Source organism: Gambusia affinis, linkage group LG10, assembly GCF_019740435.1.
Source record: "Gambusia affinis linkage group LG10, SWU_Gaff_1.0, whole genome shotgun sequence".
Classification (NCBI taxonomy): domain Eukaryota; kingdom Metazoa; phylum Chordata; class Actinopteri; order Cyprinodontiformes; family Poeciliidae; genus Gambusia; species Gambusia affinis.
Genome location: NC_057877.1, coordinates 25,606,662 through 25,628,468, shown reverse-complemented (window position 1 = coordinate 25,628,468; position 21,807 = coordinate 25,606,662). Strand labels below are relative to the sequence as shown.

Sequence of the window (21,807 nt, the reverse complement as noted above, 5' to 3'; positions counted from 1 at the left end):
ATTCAGTGCAAACCCCCTCCCCCCACAATAGACCTCAATCCCCATTCATGTCAATGCATATGTGTCATATAAAATGCTAAAAGGTATCTTTAAACACTTTCTAGCACAAACTTAAATGCATCTCATTACAGGAGCAACAACAACAATATTGAAACAGGAAGTTCCTACCTCCTGCGTTCAGCAAATTAGAACACAGTATTTGACGACAAAGGTTCCATTAAGGAAGTCCCGTGTTACCCTCAGCACTCTAGGCTTCTCTCACGACAGACTCTGTTTTTTCCTGCGTGTCAATGCCAGGAACCCATTAAGTAGCAGTGCTGGGGAAACAATACCGGGATGGACCTATGCTATTGTTTCTCATTGCTGCTCCTTGAGAAATCTCTGGCCTTTTCCGTTATTTCTGGCAAAAACCAAGCCAGCTGTATATACATAAAATGATCTGCCTAAGCAAAACAAATGCCATATTTTTATCCTTTAATGAATACGCTGTAGTCTGATCACTGTCTTCTATCAATACCAATACAGTTCTGTGATTAAAAGGCAGTATCTTTTATCATGGGCAAATTTATTGCTTTTTTGTTGAAAAGCAAATTGTAGAAAAATAAGATTTTTTTAATCAGGCTACTGTTGCTCTTGTCCATTGTTTATTTTTCAACATTTTTAAACTCCCTTGCAAAAGACAAGATCCATAAAGACCTGAAAGGGTGAGGCTGGTGTGGAGGACATTGACTGAGTCCTGACATCGACCTGACAGAATATCTTAGGGATGTATTTTATAGATCAATTAGTTGGGATTCTGTGCCAGTCCAACTCATCCAACATCAGTGTCTGACCTCACAAGTATTCTCAAGAGAAAAAAATGCTCTTTTTTTCTCTTACTTACACTGTCTTCTGCTTTTGTCTTCAGCAAAAGGTTGAAAAATGCTGAATTTTATAGAATATTTTAAAATTTAAATAGTGCAACTGAATCCAGTTTAAATTAGTAATTTTATTTTAAAACAGTTTTTGTTAGTAGTCTATTTTGTTGGTATTTTAATCTTTTAAGGATGACACATTTCCAGCAATCCATTTCATCATGCATATCTGTTTTTAACAAATAAAAGATGTCATCAATTCCACTTTGTGTGTTTACGATATCAACCGCTAGTTTTCTATGAAAACAAAAACCAAGCAAATGTCCTCCACCCAGCGTGAAAACAAGAAACAAGGGAAAGTCTTACAGTATTGTTCCTCTGATCTCCATGCCTTTCCGCCCAACTCACTGACCCTTGTCCAGCCAACGTCACCCACTCACACATCCACAAAGGAAGCTCCACAAAAACACACATACCATCATTTCGCACAGCAGAAGGCAGATCTATCCTTGCACATCAACACATTGTGCTTCAAAACATTTGCTCTTTTTCAGAGGCATGAATCCAAGACACTAAGGATTTATATTAACATCCATAATATAAAATATGTTACAAAAGCAGTAACATATATCACAAAGACAAAAAGAGCAACATAGTGATAGGATAAACGGTAATCAGTTTATTCCAGTTGAATGATTGTGTGACATTTAAAAATAGGCATTTTCATCAGTGTATTAAAGGCTATGCAATTTGTATGCAATCTGATGCATCTCAGGTGGAAATAATTACCCACTAATAACCTCCAAATATGCAATCTCCTCATCAGCACAAATCAGCCACAGTTTGGATTTTCAAGATGTTCAACACCATGTACTGCCATGTCTCAATTCCGGTGCTGGAATGAATAACGCTGAGTTTAATAACTTCAATTAATCTGCCCAGATATCTCAGACTGAATCAGTTTGGAGCATGCTGTGCAGATGTAAGACATTCCTTTAAAAAAACGAAATGTGCTTTCTGTGCAAAGGCAAAAATCTGCCCACGCTGGCAATAATCTCAGTGCTGGTTGGCTTATGTCCAATAGTGGGCAACTGCAACCACAACAAACTCATGAATTGTCTGGGACAAAAGTGCTGAGTCCACAACTAGAGGGTAAATAAAAAGGCAGTTCACTCTGGGTTCTTTTAACTCTACTGTTTGATTGTTTCATATTACACATTATTTATATCCGTGTTTTTTAAATCTGAAAAATCTGATTAGATCAAACAGCTTGCAAATTGCAACACTGTGCTCAAGCCAAAAATTATTCACACCCTGGGCAGATTTAGGTTTAATGTAATATTTTAAAGATAAATGAAACTAAGAATATCAGTGAAAACATGCAAGAAGCTGGTTAGGATAGGTGTGATGCCAACCAAGGTTTAATTTGAAGACTGATTACTGTGGAGAAACTCAATAATTTTCAACATTTATCTGAGGACAAACAGAAGCAGTCTCAATCTGTCAGCAGTAAGGAAACAGTTTTGGACCATAAACAAGTCATCTGAATTTTTTTTATATAGAAACATTTAGGATTTCTCAAGTGTAAGACACCTGAGTAAACGAAACAACAAATCCTAGACTTGATGAAATTGGGTATTTAGATCACGATCAGTGCTTTTATTTCTTCCTACCCTGCAAGAATTGCTGTGCCACACAACAATTTTTTAGCAAAGTGTTGCAGTTAGTGGGACGCTGTGGTTTGCAGATTAGAAGTATTGCTGGTAAAAAGTGAACAAACACCCTTAGTGCCTCTGTGAACTTTCCTGATCTGCTGACACAGATAGAAGGGAACACACCTCCAGCTTTGGAATACCAGGATAGCAGGAGAAAGAGCTGCGAAAGCATGCACAGATGATCACTAGTGTGTCAGCGGAGAATGAGATTAGTAGTACCCTCCCCAGGCGTTCGCTCAGCTGACGTGTGTGTATGCTCTGACTCCTGGCTCTCATGGAACTGTGTGTGTTCTCAGCGAGGGGTTTTTGGCTGCTTTGACTGACACACACAGAGAGTTTAGGGAGTCCCGTCCCTCCCACAGCTGAGCTAAGAAGCTTTAAAGCTCCTTATCCCATGACTCTGCCACTTGTTTGATAAAAGGGAATCTGTTTCAAACCATTAATATCATGGAAATAAAACAATTAAAAGAATCTGACTTTAAGGAGGCCAGCAGGCTGCAAACGTACACTCTGTCTGAAAACTTCCAGAGAAGAGTGTACATATATATTATATAGGGAGAATTTAGAGAGACCAATTAACCTATCTAACTGGGAGGAAGCCGGAGTGGCCAGAGAGAACCCACGCATGCACAGGGGCAATCAACTTAGCACAAACATATGCAAATAAACACACTCCGGGTGTGTACCCTGACAGAGGAATTTACAGGTTCAATGAAGCTTTATGAGAAGTTCTGGATGTGGAAGTCTGTGGAATATGAAGCACATGAGGAGAGCTGGGCGTCCAGCCAGCTGAAGCACAGAACACAGCCTGGCATCCACTGACACAGGCCGACTTCAAACACTCATCTGGGAAAATTATGGACCATCTCTATCCTTGACTTGTAGTTCTTGACACAGCAGATCTGCACAATGCTAGTTGGTATAGACTGCATAATGTGTCACACTGCATACATTGACTATTTGTCAGCATCTACGTTTAGGAAAGCAGGCTATAATAATTACTATTTTGAAAATTATAAAACCACACCAAAAAGAACAACAACAACAAAAAACACACACACACACATACAGTGGGAGGGTTATGGGTTAAAAAGCACTGCATGGCCATTTGTTCATAGTGCAGCAGCTCTGTATAGGAGCAGCCATCCTAAAATGCTCACTGGACTGGCTACAGATTCTCAGAATGTCTCTGCATGTGCGACCACTCCAGTGCTTCAATACACTTTCCATCAGATTAAGCTGCTATGCCTTTTCTTTAGTAGAATTCTACCTAAGGCATTAGTCTTTAATGCCCTGCTTTTCATAGCAGAACCAAAGTAGGATAATCTTTCACAGGATTTTAGTTTCACATCGAAACTGCCTGTGGGTGTCAAAAGTGTGCATACTCCTGGTAAAATACAAGGACTTTAATAGCTGCTTTTAATATGACAAACATGTTTAACCCAAAAAACAATATACCTACAGGAAAACATGGTGTTGATGGAATTATGCTGTGAGGTTACTTTTCTTGAAATAAAACTGGGTCTTTTTTCAAGGTGGACACAATTATGAACAGATCCAAATACGTCTCAATTATAGCCCCAAACCTTTGGGTGTCTGCTACAAGGATGAATGGACTTTTTGTTTATCTTAAAGTCAGTCCAGAACTAAAATTAACAAATATTCAGTACAATAACACAAGATTGTTGAGGACAAGAAATTTTCTCACATTCTGACAGAGATGAAGAACTTTGGCAAGACAAAGTCCACACATACTGCAAAGTCAAGATGTAGAATGCTGAGAGTTGTGTCCACTTATGTTATCTATTGCTTATAAAAACACATTAAGTTCACCAGTTCTAGATGCCATCACATTGCATAATGTGTCATAATAATGAAAATGCTGAATCCAGCTTAAAAGATCTGTTATATACTGTTCATAGGTTATCTGCACTTTATTGTTCATGTTTTTTTAGCACTTTTGGATCCCTTCAATATTAATATTACACACTGGAGAGTAAGTTACAAAATACATTTATTATTAAAATCAGTCTTTTGCACCAAGTGGGACAAATTTTCCTAGAATAAAATAGTGCTTGAGGCTTGCTGTGGTGGCATAGGGGATACCACAACCCACACCTTGAGGCCCTGAGTCCTCAATGCGGCCGTCGCGGGTTCGATTCCTGGACCTGGTGACATTTGCCACATGTCTTCCCGCTTCTCTTTTCCCCTTTCCTGTCAGCCTACTTTCATATAAGGGACACTAGAGCCCACAAAAAACCCCAGGAGCAATAAAAAGAAATACTGCTTACTTGTGAAGAGGAGAGATAAAACCAGTTTTTCTTTTTGTTTTTTTTTTATGTAATAATCAGAATAATTTGGCTTGCATTTCTATTCAGTCCCCCAAAGTCAATCCTTTGACTGAAGGGTATTTTGCAGTTGTATAATGTTTTAATTATAATGTATGAAATTCTTCAGAATTACGAACTACTTTGTGTTGGTCTATCAGATAAAATCGATTTATCCATATCTACACCTGCTTATCCTGGCAGGGTCAAGGGGTCAATCATTGGGAAACAGAGACTGAAATGCTAAAACGCAACACCAACACAGTGTGGCTTTTATACTTAATGAGTACCGTAACTGGTATGGTATTCTTTAAAAATGAGCCCTTATGGAGGAGTCATTAAAATGCCAGTGCAGGTGGACTGGTTCTGCAAGAGTATTTTGCAAATCACCCAGTTTATGAGAAAGATGGCATGCGCAATCTGCAAAGACTCGTAAAAATTCAGAGGTGCACGACCAGGAGCAGTGACAGCATGACAACAATGCGAGAGGTGGGGACAGCTCTATGCACCAACTATAAACCTAGCTATGACACTCCATAACCAAAACTTCAACACGTCAAACTGAAAATTTACAAAACAGTCATGTAAATTATGCCGTTACAAGTTATCTGGAAACATGATTTTACGGAAAGGTAAGTGTGCTCAACATTTTTGAAGTTAGCAAAACCACTAAGCAAAAAATTAGCTTTGAGCATATTAGCGGATTAGCAGAAATGTACCCACCCCCTTGTGGAGAAGATGCAGAAAACCCCCAGCCAGGGATTCTATGTACAATCACAATAACTTAATATAAAATTTGTGGTTGTGAAAAATTACAAAATGTGAAAATATTTTAGGGATTCTAATGTTTTTTCAAGGAACTGTAAAAATCAAGCACCCTCTGTTAATGCTAAACAAGTGTACAACTTCACTTTTTACATGTTTATGATTTCCTCTAAAAGCTACTGGCTTTGTAAAAACTACTTTCAGATCTGACCTCCTTCAAATAGGACACATTGCACAGAAAAAAAAATCAATGGTAAGCTCTTCAAAAAAAATTGTTTTCATTTCCTGAAAGGTCGACATTTTGCAGATACACTGCCTCATTAGACACTGCCGATTTGATAATCACACAACACAATGTGGTTACACTGAACGCCGGTGGCAGCCACCAACGTGTGAGCCAGGATGACTCACCTCTCTGCACCTCCAAGAAAAACACACCGACACAAACACAAATAAATTCAGAAAGCGGGACGAACACTGATCCGGGTCAGCCCCGTTTAACGTGCTCCTGAGGTTGAGCACTGAGGTAAAATTGTAAGAGTAACAAACAAGACATGTGCACAGTATGACACCTATAGTGAACAGCCAACATTTAATGTGTAACTGCAGTCTGCCAACCAATCAGAGCCGACAGTCTGTGGCAGGCAAGCAAGCAGAGCAGAGTCTGAGACTAACTGTGAATACATGAAGACAGGAGGGAGGAGAGACAAGGAGGGGGTTGACAGTGAAGGAGGGAGAGGAAACCAAGCAAAGACATCCCCACTGAGTGTTCACCGAAGCCATCAGCTGAAGTTGCAGATATGATCACTCTAAACAAATAAGCCCCTTGATGGTAACTTTTGAAATTATGCCTATTGCAACTATGTGTATGTAGATGGAAATATGATTTAAATGGTATGATGATACTATTGATTATGGCAATGTAGTAGTAAAAACACCATATAATAAATAAAAGAAAACTACAGAGAGAATGCCAAAAAATGTGTAATGAAGAAATAAAATGCAAATAAAAATGATTTCTTACCTTTGTAAGAGAGTTTTCTATCCTTTGTAATTAATCTGCAATTTAGTAGAAGCTTCTGTTGCTGTAGGACAAGTTACATCTATATGTATGCTTCTTTCATCTGAGCATGAACTTGTCAGTCCTCTGTGCCAGCGCTTTCGGTCCACCTTAGTAGGTTTGTGAAAACACACACAAGATGGTAATGAATAGTGGAGAGTGAAAGGACAGAACTATGCTGGAAGGCAGACAGTCTGCATGAAACAGGAGAGCTGGGAGAGTAGAGAGCAGACTGAGTAGGATGCAGGAGCTATTCTTCCCAACATCAGAGTGGCCGGGTTGGAAACACCCACCTTCTCAGCATGCATCAAATGGGAAGCCCGCTCTAAAGTATGTGGACATGGAAAACTCCTGCATGCAATGGGAGATCATACCTGATGAACGGTGGCTATAAAAAGTATTCACATCCCTGGAAGAATTGCCAGATTTTTAAATGTAAAAACCAGACACTATGGGAAGGAATTTTTAACACAAAAACCGAAAATATAGACCTGTTTGCATAAATATGCTCACCTTTAAACGAGTACTTTGGTAAAGCATCTTTTAATTTAGTTTTGACACTCACTCTTCTTGGGAACACTTCTGCTATTAATTATAAAGCATCTGATACCCCAGAAACAAAGTTCAGCTGCACAAGCAAGATTTTTTTTTTATTTGCTCATTTGCATCTCTTAGCTAAAAAATAGTTTGCAGAAAGATTACAAAAAAATTAAGTTATCTAACTGTAGAAAGATATCAGTCTGGAGCCAGGAAGCAAAACAAATGGCATCACCAGAAGAACACATTGTGACTAAGTCTGTAACCAAGTCAAAGTGTAGAATGCAATTAAACTCCTACCAAATAATATAGAACACTAAAATGCAATCAGAGGCTACTTCATACTTTGATTTGTTTATTTTTAGGTTAAATTGTTAGAAGACATATGTAACATTAAAGGTGTAAAGTGATTTATTTTTCCACTCATATCATTATTTTATGAAAATGTGGCATTTTTACAAGGGTGTGTAGACTTTTAAGACCCACTGCATACACATGTGAGGATGTGAGCACTTGTTAACTTACGCTTAATGACATATTAAGCCTTTCCCCTCAGCCAAGTGCAGCCTGTGAGATTTGTCCGCCAGTACTTGTTTTCAGTGGAAAGAAATAAACCGCGATAAGAGTCTTCATGCCTTAAACGAACGCTAATGAGTTGAATTTGGGGCTCAAGATGTGTGTTCTTATAAAATCACTGCAATGATGTGATTAAACCAGCTGTTCCCAACCTTGAAGGATGCCCTGCAGGTCAAAGGAGGGAATGTAACTCTCAAACACAAATCCTTTAATTTGTTTGTGTTTTACTCCCTTATGCGCAATGAGTTCTTCAAATGAAATCAGACAGACTGAAAACATGCTAATGATGCATTTCCAGGTTTGCTAAAAAGTGTTGCAGTATAGTAATAGTTCATCTGATGCAAATAACAAAATAACAACTGTGTGCACCTGTAACAACAGGATTTGTACTGAGAGCTAAAAGGATTCTTGGAGTGCACCGTTGCCTGTCATTCAACATGCCTTCATTTTCCCATCAGCGATCTCCTCCTGACAGAGATGGGGCATGAGAGTAGGGATTTTTTTTCTTTTCCTGGGCTTTAAAGCATTCACACCACCTACATCTCCCAGTCCGTGCTGTGAGGGCTCCACGCCCCCTGGGACAAAGCCTGCTTTAATAAAGGCCAGCAGCATTGCACAGGGCATGCAAAGAACTCCTCGTTAACACAAGTTAAAAGAATAAAATATACAAAATTGCCACATTTACATCAGGTGAAAAGAAACCAACTAAATTCTTGCTTTAATAGAAATAATATTTCTAACATTTCAAAGATCAAATCTGCTTAATGACTTAATTATGTGTTTAAAGTCTTGTTTCTATTGTTTTAGGAAAGCCATACTCAATAGCTCGGGACATGGGTGGTGGGATTTCCCTTTGTTGAAGAAAAAAAGCATAAATATTAGGAGGCGATGAGAGAAAGGCACCACAATAATGCTTCTTTATTATGCAGCCCCACGTTAGGATTTAGATGGACTCTGAGACGGGATGTGGAAAATTACTGCCCCATCAGTTGTATTTGTCAGATCCAGGGCCAATCTAAAGCTTAAAAAACTGAGAAGCATCCCCCATTACTCTCTCCTCCAAACCCCCAACTAATAGTGGGGCCCTAACATCACGAGAATTATCATTTATCTATTTTCTTGCATTAGCAATCGAGCAAAACAAAGCTCCCTAATATGTAAAAATGTTTTCATTGTGGAAAATAAACCTAGTTGATTAACATGTTAATGCTTCTGAAGTACCCCACTCTATCTCTCGTAACAGCTAAATCCCTTAAACAATAGCAACCAGGATCAACTACTCGTTTGTTTTTACATTTGGGGGGTTTTTTTGCATGTCTTTTCTTAAAATAATCTGCATAATATTTGAGAGGCTAAAATAAAAACCAAACACCATTTCATTTGATAATTTCCATCCTTTACTCTGTCATTAACTTCTGAAGCCCTAGCAGAATTTATGAGAACTAAAAAACAACCATATACTTTAAAACATGCCCACCAAGTTTTCAGACTAACAACAGTAGTGCAAACCTTTGAAGTGGAGGGGAAATGGTTCTAGGACAAGGCTGGTGTCCTGCAACGTTTAGATGTCTCCCTGGTCCAACACACTTGAATCCAACAGTTGAATCACCTCCCAAGTCCAGTCATGTTCTCCAGAGTCCTGCTAATGATCTCATTATTTGACTCAGGTGTGTTGAAATAGAGATACATCTCAAAGTTGCAGGAGACTGGCCCTCGAGGCCTGGAGTTGCCCAACCCTGTTCTAAGACAACCATTCACTGACATTACACCTGCAGGTCTTTAGGGTATGTTTCTACCAGATTTTCAGATCTACAGACTGATTTTTCTTTTCCTTTTTGTTCTTTACAAAAAGACTTTATGAATGCCACTTTGGCTTGGATTCTCTAACACATGAATGAATATTCTTTGATCAAAACCATTTCAACTCTGACCCTATATCGTAGCTGTCCTGCTCAAAACAAAACCTCAAGTCTTTTGCAGCTTCTAACAGTTTTTCTTCAATTATTGGCCTGCATACATCTCCATCCATCTTTTAATCAACTCTATTCAAGTTCCTTTTAAAAAACAATGCTTCCCCATAGCATGATCCGGCCACCAACATATTTTACATTAGCTTGTTCAGCTTGTGCAGCATTAGTTTTCAACAAATACCAGTTTTGTCTTGGTTTCATCTGAACAGAACTTCCCTGCCCAGACTTTATGTGTCCCTTCAAATATAACTTTGCATGGCTTTCTTTGAACTATTTTCTTGAATTTTCCATAAAGGTCGGTTTTGTTGATTGCATGACTAGAGGTTGTCTTTTCAACACATTCTTGCACCTGAACTGTATGGACATAAATTATGGTTAGGCTCCCCAAACAGGAGCTCTGAACCAGCTCAGATTACAGTTTGGTAAATCATTCTCCTGATTTACTTTCTTTATTAATCAAGTTAATTTTCAAGAAAGTGTAGCTGTGTAATTTTGGATGAAATACCCTTAAATTATTCCATTTGTGAGATTTGTGCACACTGAACCAGTCATGAAATTTATATTAGAGTCACTCCAAAACCAGAGATTGAGGAGACATCCTATTCTGGAGCATTAGACTGAGGATACCTTTGGGAATATCAGCTAGTCTCACAGGAAGTACTAGACTGCGAAACTACTACCGTCCATTATCTGCATCCTTGCTGCAACAACACCTGATAACCAAGGGATTTCTTGAAGCTCGGGCACAGTATAGCTCAGCTCCATTGATGCAATGTTTGCTGCTGACCAAGCATCCACTCTGCTGCAGCAGCAGCAGCAGAAGAAGAAACGGAACGTCCAGCTCGAGTATCGCCGTATGAAGAAAAACATGTCCCCACAGTTTGAATCCCACCGTGCTACGACGCACCTGTCGTTTCGCTTGTTTTTTTGTTTTTTGGGGTTTTGTTTGAGGCAACATTCAGGTGCTACGATACTCCCCTCATCGTACAAACCCACGCCAGCACCAACAGTCTGTAGCCCTATTAACATCACATGCAACTGATACTATTAAGGTGAGACGAGATTAAACAGACAGCTCTTACTGCGATCACAGTATATATACGTTTTCCCCCAGAAAGCAATGCACAAACAAACTGTATCTTACCGTTAAAATCATGAAGGAGTAGCCTGGTGACTGTCAGATGAGGAGATGGTCCAGTGAAGATGGTGATGATGATGCTGGATAGTTTGTAGTCACATTCCCTGGATAATGTCGCCCCCTGTTGATTAAAACTGTGTACAACCGTTGTAAATAATTCCTAGGGACGGGACCGTTTTCTTAATTTAGGAATGTAAAACTTTGCTTATAATGAAACAATTTATAACTGCAACTGATACAAACACGGTATGAGCTCAGTTATTATTCTAATTGTTTTGGAGCATACAGGTTCCCGAAGCAATAATAATGTCAGGTTTGCAGGTAGAAAAGGGATTTGTAATTTCAAAATAAAAGCACAAAGTTGTTGACGTTTAGTTTACATTTTACATGTCATTATGCCACATACTATGTATTTGCGGACTTTTAAAAACTAAATATATTGCGACAACGGATTATAATGAATAAGACTAAAGGTTTAACTTTATTTATGTCAAAACTATACTTGCAAGCAATGTGTTCCAGCCCTCTTGATCAGTAGTTAAGCCCTTTACAGAATTGTGGTTGCAGTATATTGTGATGACGGAAAAGGTAGAAAGTAGTGTAATCAAAATATTATCACAATATCAAGAAATAATAATGCAACTTTGGAATAGTTTTTTCCAAATACGAATACTTTTGCTGTAAATCGCAAACAGCAAACAACTTTGGATGGACATTCGTAACTATAACTAAAGTATCCACAATTATCCAAAATTGGATTGTATACCTAACCAAATTGTTTATCTTTGTTGATAAAATCTCCTCCTCTCAGCAAAACAGATGTTTTGTTTGTCAGCCTTTATTTTGATGGGAACCCCAAACTCTCGATCTTTCTCCTTTTTAGCTTAGCTGCCCTTTCAGGAAACACTACAAACATGGCGTCAACAGGATGGATGGATTTCGTCTTTTTAGGTGTCTTTAGATGAGCCTGCGTTTTAGACTGTAAATTGTCCACGTTATCTAATTTTACATAACCTTGTGCATATTTATAAGATTTGTGTGCTCACATGATTTACATTTATTATGAAATGCAACCGTTATTTGATATTTTTGTCGGATATTTTCAGACAGCGTCGATTCCTCTCCGGCGGAGAAACGGTCAACGTGTCTTCGAGCAGGAAAAAGCGCCAACTTCTCTTTGCACCGTCTGAATAGTCAAACAGCGGACTAAATGGTTTGAATGACTGTATATTTGGGAATATATATTAAACCTGAAGCTGAAATGAGTCCTTCAGGTAAGACTTAAACGTGTCCTCTGATTGTTCGAATTAAGATAGTTCGTTGTTTTGAATTAAGCAGTTGAAGGCAGCGTGCTGCCTGTTTACTCCTCCCACTGCTTCACAACACCGCTCCATGTCGACCCAGTTTTTGTACTGTGTTGTGTTCAAATAGTTTGAAATGAGTTTTTAAATGCACACTGCTTTGTTTTTACTATTATGCAAAAATATAGAGAGGCAGAGGTTCGTCTCTGGTTGTTGTGGAGGGGTGGTTATACAGGCATCATTAAGTTAGCGTTAGCTTGGATATATGTTATATAATACCGAACTGAACTTGTAACTGTACGCTACACTATAAACCAGAACCGTATGAACTGATGAACTCAAACTGTTTTGCTCAAAATTACATTACAGGAGCAGAAACTTAAGTGCGTAGTTACGTTCGTTCATGTCGAGCTCTGATGGCGCCGACTGAAATATAATTTGTAATTCTCTTTTTCGCCAGTGAGTTGCGCTGTTCGGTCTCAGTAAGATACCAAGGAGAACGAAAATGTCAGGTCTGCTGGCTGAGAATGCGGGAGCAGGACAGGAGAGTCCTGTGAAGAGGAACAAACTTTCCTTAAAGTTCTTCCAGAAGAAGGACACAAAACGAGCTCTGGATTTCTCCGAACCTCAAGCAGAAGAGGCCAAAACAGTAGAACAAGAAGATTCTCCAGCCAGGTGGGTCTGTGAGTAGTAGTAGAGTAGTTTAGTTTGTTTTTCAGACTTTGTAATATATAAACCACATTTTCATGTTATGAACAACACTCAGTTAATCGCTGAGATACAGATGTTGATATTTTAAAAGTAGTCAATGTTAATTTATTTTGTCAGCAGTACACAAATTAACTTCTTTTGACAAATGTCCATTTTGTCAAAAAAAAAAAAAATCAAGACAAAGTTTATTTATAGAACACTTAAAAAAAGCAAAACTGAACAAGTAGAATTTGGGTCATAAATCATATAGGAACAGCAGTTAATAGTTGCTGGAAAGAATTTTATCTAGTTAAAAAAACATCAAGGTTCATTATTTTAACTTTTGCCAACTTAAACAGAGATCGTAGAAATGAAACTTCTGGAAAACTGAAATCTTCATTTATCATTAATTAAATGTGTAAGAAAAATGTAATTTTCAAAAAGATTTATTTTCCAGGCGTTATTGCTCATTCAATTCAAAGTTTTCCCAGTCTGGGTTCAGTAGTCTTAAGGTTTATGTAAATAAAAATTTAGTACTGAATTTTTTGTACTAACAGAAGTAGTATAAAATTTTATTTTAAATGGGCACATAAATATGAACTGTATCCCTGTAGGAAGAAAAAATTCTGTACGTTTGTTTCTCCAATTTGTTTTCCAGCAACTTTCTAACACCCACTGAGTTTGCTCATTTGTTTATCAAATCACAATCCATGCTAGTAAGAGATCATCAGTCTGCTGGCTCTGCCAAACTGGGTTTCAAAAAACTTTTCAGCTTTTTTTGTTTAGATTCTTTCTATAATTTGTATTAATTTTAACAGTAACTTTTCCATTGCAGAATTGTTTACACCCTGTGTATATACATCACAAACAGGTTTTCAACTGTGGATAAACGGAGAACATGTAATATCTTCCCACTCTGAATATAAATAAAATCTGTTTTTAAACATTTGTTGAATTATCGGATACTTATAACACTTTTGTCCCAGAACAATGGAGGAAAAACTTTGGCAAACGTAATAATATTGTTACAGTTATATATAGTTTATGCTCTCATTCCATATATATATAAAAAAAACTTGAATAATTTAAGCAATGACTGTGAACATTAAACAATCTATTTCCTGTTTTGTTTTTCTAATCTGCTGCAGCTGTGATCAGGTGGTGTATGGCCCTGCCCCCTGTCCGTCTTCACCTGGCCTTCCAATCCCGTGTGAGAAGAAAGAGAACCTGGTGCCTTTTGTGGGTCTCAATAACCTTGGCAACACCTGCTACTTAAACAGCATCTTGCAGGTGGGTGATTACTTCTTAGTTCAAGTTCTATAAATCAAAAAATCTCCTTCACAAATGTATTTAATATATTGTAGGTCACATATTATTGCTGAATCTTAATGAATAATTTGACTAGTGCCCTAAAAGTTTCTTTTGCTTCAGTAGATTTTATGTTTGTTCTTGAGTTCTACTAAATACTTGATTTCTAATCTTTAAGGAAGTTTTGCACATGGCAGCACAAAGCAACCCATAAAGAAGCAAAGAGATGAAATTGTTTCTCATTCACTAAAAGAAGAGAAGGGTGTTTTCAGATAGAATGGCCTAAAGCTGGAGATAAGAGGCTGCTTTGCAGTGTGTTGTTCTCCTGAATGATGCATTGTGTGTTTAGATTGCCCCTTTGTAGCTTATCTGTAGAGGCATTGTTTGGAAGTGAAGAGACGACAAGCGGTGGATGTTTTATCACCCAGTTGGATTCTTGTGTGATTCCTTCTGTAACACCTATTCCTGTTGTTGCAGTGTCATATTTCACTTGTTGCTTACAGTAGGTGAGATGTCTCTCCTTTTCAGAGAACAAAAGATTTTTAAAAAATTGCCTCGTCTTCATAGTAAAATGATATTGTATGTACAGGAAAAAGCACAAAAAAATCTGTAAAAGTATGAGATGGATTTCAGTATAAACACTGAAACATAAATTTCAGTATTTATGCTTTGATAAATATTGATTGACCCATAATAACATGTTTCACTTTATGAAAATATTTTGGTATAACTACTTTTAGATAAAATCTCTTTTTCTTTTTTTTCATCACAAATCCAGTTTCAATCTTTGTTTTTCAACTTCTTTCCTTATTTTCAAGAACTGGTTCTTCTTTCAGTCATTCCTTCCCGCAAAGCTACCACCAACAAAATTTTGATTAATTGATAAAATCGTGATAATCCTTTTCTTTAAATTGTTGTGTGTGTAGAAGCTGTTTATAATAGCTGAAGAGAGCTCTTTAAATCCACATTTAAGTCACACACACACTCATCGCCTCTGACAATTTTTTTGGAAAGACCAATTAAACTGTGGAAGGAAGCCTTCCTACACATGTTCATGTCTGGGGTATTCATTGGCTATTGGGTTATAGAAATCTGTGAATTGAGCTAAAATGTAATGAATTGTGTTTTTCACCTGCAGGTTCTGTATTACTGCCCTGGCTTCAGAGAAGGGGTCAAGAACCTGTACAACCTTTCCAAAAGACCAGAGAAATCAAAGGATGAAAATGAAGAGGTTGGTTCAAAGCAAACTGTTTAAAGAATTGTTTTTAGGATTACACCATTTATCTGGATTTTAATATATAAACACACTTTCAGTGTTTCTCTAAAGCTATTGTGTGTTGCAACTAGAACATTAATTCAACAAATCTCTTGGGTTTTATTTCTTCAGCCTCAGAGTCTGCAGTCGGAGTGTGTGTCTGAGACTGTGCCGGCTCACATCGAGCTCCTTGGGAGCTTCAGCAGCCTGATGACCTCAGTGGAGCAGCTGCAGTCCAGCTTCCTGCTCAACCCTGATGGCTTCAGTGAGGGAGAGCTGGCCACGCCCCCTCGCAAAATACTTCACACCATCAGGTCCTGTCAGCCTGCTGCTGCTATTCAAAGGCTAACCTGAGAAAAAGTAGAACAGGATGATTGAAGTATTTACACCAAAATAGAAAAACATGATCTGAATGAGTAAATTTAAACCAAATTTGTTGTTTGGATATTTAAATGTGTTTATAGTGAAATTACTTTGTGTGTTTACTGTGTTTTTGTGCTTTGCAGGCTGCTGAACCCTATGTATGAAGGCTATCTCCAGCATGATGCTCAGGAGGTTCTGCAGTGCATCCTGGGATACATTCAGGAGGCCTGTGACACTATCAGAAAGGAGCAGGAGCTGGAGAGGAAGGAGGACAACGACACAGACGTTAAAAAGGAGAATGGCGTTCCCTCGGATTCCAGTTTCTCTGTGACGGAATCCAGAACTTCCACAGACGAGGACGGACAAGTCAGCGGAAAGAGGAAGAGTGACACAGAGGTGGGAAACGCCAAGAAGAAGCCCAAGTCTAAGAAGTCTGAGTCCACTGAGGAAAATGTCTGTAGAAACAAACCCTTCACTCGCTCGAAGAGGAAGTCCTCCAGTGATATCACCGTGGACAGCGCTCAGAGTAAAGAGGGAGAGCAGGAGCAAGCGGAGGAGAAGAAGAATCTGAATCCTGATGAAGAGAAAGATGAAAAAGCATCCAGTAAAGAGAGAAGTGGGAAAAGAAAGAAGAGAGGTACTCTAGGTTGGCTGAGATCATCAGGGAAGCAGCCAAGTATTTTCTCAAAGTTCTACAGCGTCGGGAAGATCAGCTCTACAAATCCAAAACCTCAGAACAAATCTGAGCCAGAGAACAGACCGTCAGAGGAGCCAAAACAGAAAAGCACTCAACAGTCTGCAGCAAGGAAGTCAGATAAAGATCAAACAGAGAAACAGCAAGGTAAGACATGTCAATGAAGGTAGAGGGAGTAATGTGGAAAATGTAGTAAGTAATGCCTGTAATGCCACCGTCAAAAACTGATAACTGTTGGGGTAAAAATAGATTCAACTTCTGCCTTGAATCCAGTATGTTTGTTAGCGTTCTGATCATAATCCAGGCTTCTTTGTTTGCCTCAGACGTTCTGGGCCTGATGGAGAAACTGTTCCAGGGCCGACTGGTGCTGAGGACTCGTTGTCTGGAGTGTGAGAGCTTCACAGAGCGGAGAGAGGACTTCCAGGACATCAGCGTGCCGGTGCTGGACGACCAGCCCGCCAGTCCAGAGGACCCGTCTGAAGGTGAGGCGTGAAAATATTGAATTGTGACAGAAAAGTAAAATCAGAAGAAACTTTCCAAATTTTCACAGCTCCATAGGCAGCCATTTTCTCTTCACCGATTGTATTTGTTGTAAAAATCAAGTTTAGCTTTTTGTGTTACTCAAGATTGCTTTATTGGAATAACAAAATTTCCCCCAAATAATTAATTTAAGAAGTAGAATTTTGGTTATGTAGAGGAAATTTTTTTAAACTACTACTTATGGTTACTTGTTAATGAAATTAATTTAATACAAAACAAGTAATATTGTTTATCTTTTCAGTCTCTCCAGACCCAAAGCCTGAGATGAAGACCTTGACGTGGGCCATTTCTCAGTTTGCCTCTGTGGAGCGCATCGTGGGCGAAGATAAATACTTCTGTGAAACCTGTCATCACTACACGGAGGCTGAAAGGAGTTTGCTGTTTGACAAAACTCCTGAAGTCATCACTATTCACCTTAAGCGCTTCTCTGCCAGCAGCTTGGAGTGAGTTCACAAACCCATCCTTTGTAAAACCAAAACTCTTAAGGTTTGGTGTCTAACCTGGTTTTCCTGGCAGGGTGGATCCGTACGCAGGCCTCTCTAAAGTCAACACTCCCTTACAGACGCCCCTCACCCTGTCTCTGAACGAGTGGTGCACAAAGCCATCGGCTGCTACAGGACAGCAGTACGAACTGTTTGCTGTGGTCATGCACAGTGGCGTCACCATCAGCAGCGGCCATTACACCACCTACATCCGCATGGCCGATCTGAAGGACGTGAAAGTCTGGCTGCAGGACAAGAAAGAAAAAGTTACTGAGGAGGATCTAAAAGAAAGCAAAGAGAGAGCACAGACAGATGAAAACACAACCTTCGACGATGGCGAGGTGTCGGTCAGCCTGAGCACAAGGGGGCAGCGGCGAGCAGGTTTGGCTAGCACTAAATCAGGGAGCAAAAAGCTTTTGGAGGGAGGCATTGGACTCCTGGGGGGACAGAGGAGTTTGCCCAATTGCGAGCTGGGAAGCGGGAGCAAAGCAGCTAACCGTGACGCAGCGGAGGGATCTAAACGGAGAAAGACGCTAAGCAGCTCCGGCCAGAATACAGGCGGACTCAAAAAGGAGCCGGAAGATGCTGCAATGGCTCCCCCTGGTGGGATGGAAGCAGCAGAGCAGCAAGCTTTAACCAGCCTGCTGGAGTATGAGGGCAAATGGCTTCTGTTTGATGACTCTGAAGTGCGTTTGTTTGAGGAGGAGGACTTCCTGCGAGCCTGCTCTCCTGAAACGTGCTCCTCATCTACACCCTACCTGCTGTTCTACAAAAGGATGCCCGAGCCCCAGCACTAAAATAAACACAAGACATAAATGTACACACACACATATATATCTGTAATTGTTGGTGCCAAAAACGTTCATCGCCATTTCAACACATTATCTAAAGTTTGTTTCCACCTGCAGCAATCTCCTCCTTTAAGACCAAGGCCAGTTGACTCTCCTCTAAACCAGAGGCTCACTATAAAAACTAGCCGAGTTTAAAAATGTTTCCTCGTTATTTTTTTTGTACATGTCAGGGATGTTTAAGCCTTTTTTGTACAGACTTAGTTGTTTGTAGTGGTGTATTTTTAACACTGGCTTTCAAAAATAGTCTGTAAGGGTTGTTAGTGGCAAGAGTACTTTTCAGCACAGCTTTTATTTAGATCAAAGACTTTGTTTTTCTTTCCATGTGACAGAATTTGCAAAATACTTTTTCAATGCACTGTTTTCTCAAACTGTCGCTTTATTTTTTTCTCAAAACTTCCATTTGTATGCTGTTTTTTATTACTGTGCTTGGGCCTTCAGAAAGTAAATTTTTTTTGATATATTGAAACATATTTACAATATATTTCTATTAGAAATACAAAAATAACTGTGTGCAATCTGTTTAGAAAACCAGGTTTTTATATCACATTTTATATAGTCAAAATTCCAGTAGTATCCAGAATTTAAAAAAGCGCAACTCCTGATTTAAAATCCTTTTATCCTTTATGCTCATTACAGAGTTTAGTAGTATATTGAGGGAAAGTAAATGGTTAAAGCTGCCCATTATCCATCCTTTTTTTGTGCAATGTTATGTTTAATTGATCACACATTCACTTCCTGCCTGAGAGAAAATAATTGAAGTTATTTCTGGAGAGGCTATTTGATACTTTGAGAACTCCTGAAAAAGTCCAAATGGTTCCTGCTATATCACTCATAACAGTATTAACCACAGACAAAAATCTTTTTCCCTAGATTTCTTCAAAATGCCTAACTAATCACAATTTTTTACAAACCCTAGAAGGGAAAAGAAGCTTCCAGAACTCCCAGACTAGACAGATTTTTCTGCATCCCTGAGAATGAGAAATCAGTTGCTTATCTGATAAATAAAAAATGTAAGATTTGGGTCCACTCAACCTACTGCACTGCACCTTCAACTGCTTTTCCATCTGCCCTGGGGAAAAAGGATGAGAATTGTATCATAATTGTCATAATCCAGCAACCTTTTGACATCCTGTTGTTAATTGGCTGTGAGACAAAACTTCATATTGTGAAGTATACTCTGTATTTTGCTTGAAGAGTTTCTTCAGGAGATAAAAGCAACTTTGATAAGTGTGAAGCTGTAGACCATACCAGCTATAATTACCTTTGGGTTGACAGCAGACAAGCAATAAAGTTTTTACCTCCAGTTTCGCTTTATTGTTGTTTTCTCTTGTATAAGGCAGCTTAACTGGAATTTAGCTTAAGTAATACATAACCAAGAATATACAGGTACATGTCTAAGCATATCTGGGAAACATTTTATACCAGCACATAAAAATTTAATGGGTTTAATTTCTAGTTTGATTTAGCTCCTCATATTTGAATATAGACAAGGTCAATAAAAGTAGATTTTTATAGCAAATGTTACTGTCTAAAAAACCATGGTGAAGATTGCTGACTTGACAATTGTCAAACATCCTGGATAACAAAAACTGCTGACAAACTGTTTGTTCAGAGTGTTGCAACCACATATTAATAGAAAGTTAAGGTGAAAGAAAAACTGGTCGCTACTGAACCAAATGTCAAAAGTCCCTTTAAAATGAAAGTTTTAGTAATTCAGGTGAAAGTTCTAAGCCAGACCAAGTACAACTATTTTTGTAAAGCTATCATCTATTATTTGTATTTTTATTGTAAGCTGGAATAAAATTGAACAGAAATGATAGTTTTTGAATTAAATTAGATTTTCAATGTTATTCCAAACTATTTATTTTTTGTTTGTACATTGCAAAAAAAAATAAAAAAATCACACACCATCTGAACATTAAAATATTTATTTAGTAAAATATTCAAAGTAAAACAAAACTACATAAAATTATACAAGGATGTTTTAAGTACCTAATTTTAAAATGTTGTTGCTTCAACATAAAATAATAATAAAGCATCATGATAAATACTGGTACAACTTCTTCCATGTTTAAATTTTTTTCTTCCTCGCCTCTCCAATACATAAACTTTCAAGTCATAAATGCATTGCTACACTATAATAAAAAAAGTGCACAAATGAAATTGAATACATTATTTTTTTGACACATCATACAGAATTAAATAAACACCTTGACTTTTAAAGTGGTACCTTTTTCTGTGGACACTTGTAAAAACGTTGGTTGTAAAAAGGGGGTAGGAGGTTTGGCACTTATCCGGGGCTCAGAGCACTCTTCATATTCACTGGTTTACAGCTTGAAGGTTCTGTTGGTATCAAGTGTGTAAATGTGTGGGTTTCTTAAGGTAGCTGAGGGAAAAAACATCCCAATTGCAACAAACAGCAACTCCTGATCCTCAAGATCTCCTTCTTCACTTTGCAGACTGTGTGACCGTTTGTCTAGAAACAAATTAAGACACTGGAATGACGTACCGCGCTCCTTCGCTTGTAACAAACACTCCTATTTACACTTCAAAATAAATTAATATTGCAAATTTCTGTAGTCTTTGTGTCGGTGACTGAGTGCAATCTCTATCTTCAAATGTCAAGCTTGCGAAGACTCAGCCTGCTGAAGGAATCTCTGCAAAATGAAAAAAAAAAAAAGGAGTTAAGAGAATTTCCCGCTTTTTTCTGAATTACCAGCTCCTTTTAACTACTGATGAGCTGGATGATTTAATTTAAAGCTTGATTTGAGAGGTTGGGCAGCTTTTTGTGACTTGCAAAAGTATTTACAATCCTTGAACATTTTCATGTAAAATCACAAACTTAAATGTATTTTATTTGGATTTTATGTGATAGACAAGTACTAAATATACAACTGTGAAGTGGATGAAAAGAAACACATGGTTTTCTTATTCCTTCTCAGAGCTCTTGCCACAAATTCTCGGATGCGTAAAATTTAGGACTTTGACTAGGAACAGTGTTCTGTGAAAACTTATAACCAGTGTTTTTTGATTTTCAAAGAACTGCAAGATTTATAAACACACAGGTGGACTCTGTATACTAATTAGGTAACTTGAAGAGAATTTTATTTGGCGTATCAGAGTACAGGAGGGTGAACACAGATGTACACCACACTTTTCAGATACAGTTGAAAACCATATATCATTTTCTTTCAATTTCACAGTTTTCCATTACTTTGTGTTGGCCTATAATATCAAATCTCAATCAAATATATTGAAGTATGAGAATGAAACATGACGTGTCAAACATTGTGAATATTTTGGCAAGGCACTTCATGTATCTGCTGTTAAAATATCAACATTTTCTATTCGCATGGCAGAAGTGATTGTGATTTTTATAAT

At 38.2% G+C, this 21,807-nt stretch overlaps 3 protein-coding genes across 29 annotated transcripts in view; 1 reads left to right on the top strand and 2 right to left on the bottom strand.

The window, feature by feature from the left end:
• kank4 (KN motif and ankyrin repeat domains 4) overlaps positions 1-11,028 on the bottom strand; it is a 79,243-nt gene extending 68,215 nt beyond the window's left edge. The window contains exons 1-2 of one of the 4 annotated variants that reach the window (XM_044129171.1): positions 9,344-9,409; positions 6,686-6,831 (exon numbers count right to left, since the gene is read on the bottom strand). The gene's annotated coding sequence lies outside the window, so the exon portion shown is untranslated. Of the gene's footprint in view, positions 1-6,685; positions 6,954-9,343; positions 9,410-10,948 lie in introns of those variants that run through there. The other 3 variants (XM_044129170.1, XM_044129173.1, XM_044129169.1) reach the window with 3 other exon arrangements.
• Positions 11,029-11,830: 802 nt separating this feature from the next.
• usp1 (ubiquitin specific peptidase 1) lies at positions 11,831-19,729 on the top strand. 2 transcript variants are annotated; one of them, XM_044128317.1, is made up of 10 exons: positions 11,831-11,893; positions 12,049-12,216; positions 12,704-12,918; positions 14,082-14,223; positions 15,380-15,472; positions 15,629-15,810; positions 16,003-16,700; positions 16,877-17,035; positions 17,335-17,536; positions 17,610-19,729. In XM_044128317.1, the coding sequence occupies exons 3-10, from the start codon at positions 12,749-12,751 to the stop codon at positions 18,370-18,372; spliced, it is 2,409 nt and encodes an 802-aa protein (XP_043984252.1). In that variant the 5' UTR covers positions 11,831-11,893; positions 12,049-12,216; positions 12,704-12,748; the 3' UTR covers positions 18,373-19,729. The 2 variants fall into 2 exon arrangements, with proteins under 2 accessions (XP_043984252.1, XP_043984251.1); XM_044128316.1 differs by having other exon boundaries at positions 11,837-11,923.
• Positions 19,730-20,338: 609 nt separating this feature from the next.
• The window catches only part of dock7 (dedicator of cytokinesis 7), a 47,977-nt gene continuing 46,508 nt past the window's right edge, over positions 20,339-21,807 (bottom strand). For all 23 annotated transcript variants that reach the window (XM_044128291.1, XM_044128300.1, XM_044128293.1 and 20 more), the window contains one exon: positions 20,339-21,083. In XM_044128291.1, coding sequence (XP_043984226.1) covers positions 21,041-21,083 — 43 coding nt within the window. In that variant the 3' untranslated portion in view covers positions 20,339-21,040. The remainder of the gene's footprint in view (positions 21,084-21,807) is intronic.

Bases quoted from the DNA above. Each gene is read 5' to 3' on its own strand.
- usp1 (XM_044128317.1), top strand. From the start codon at position 12,749: ATGTCAGGTCTGCTGGCTGAGAATGCGGGAGCAGGACAGGAGAGTCCT. The intron at 12,919-14,081 runs GTGGGTCTGTGA...AATCTGCTGCAG, and splicing joins CAAGAAGATTCTCCAGCCAG to CTGTGATCAGGTGGTGTATG. The intron at 14,224-15,379 runs GTGGGTGATTAC...TTTCACCTGCAG, and splicing joins ACTTAAACAGCATCTTGCAG to GTTCTGTATTACTGCCCTGG.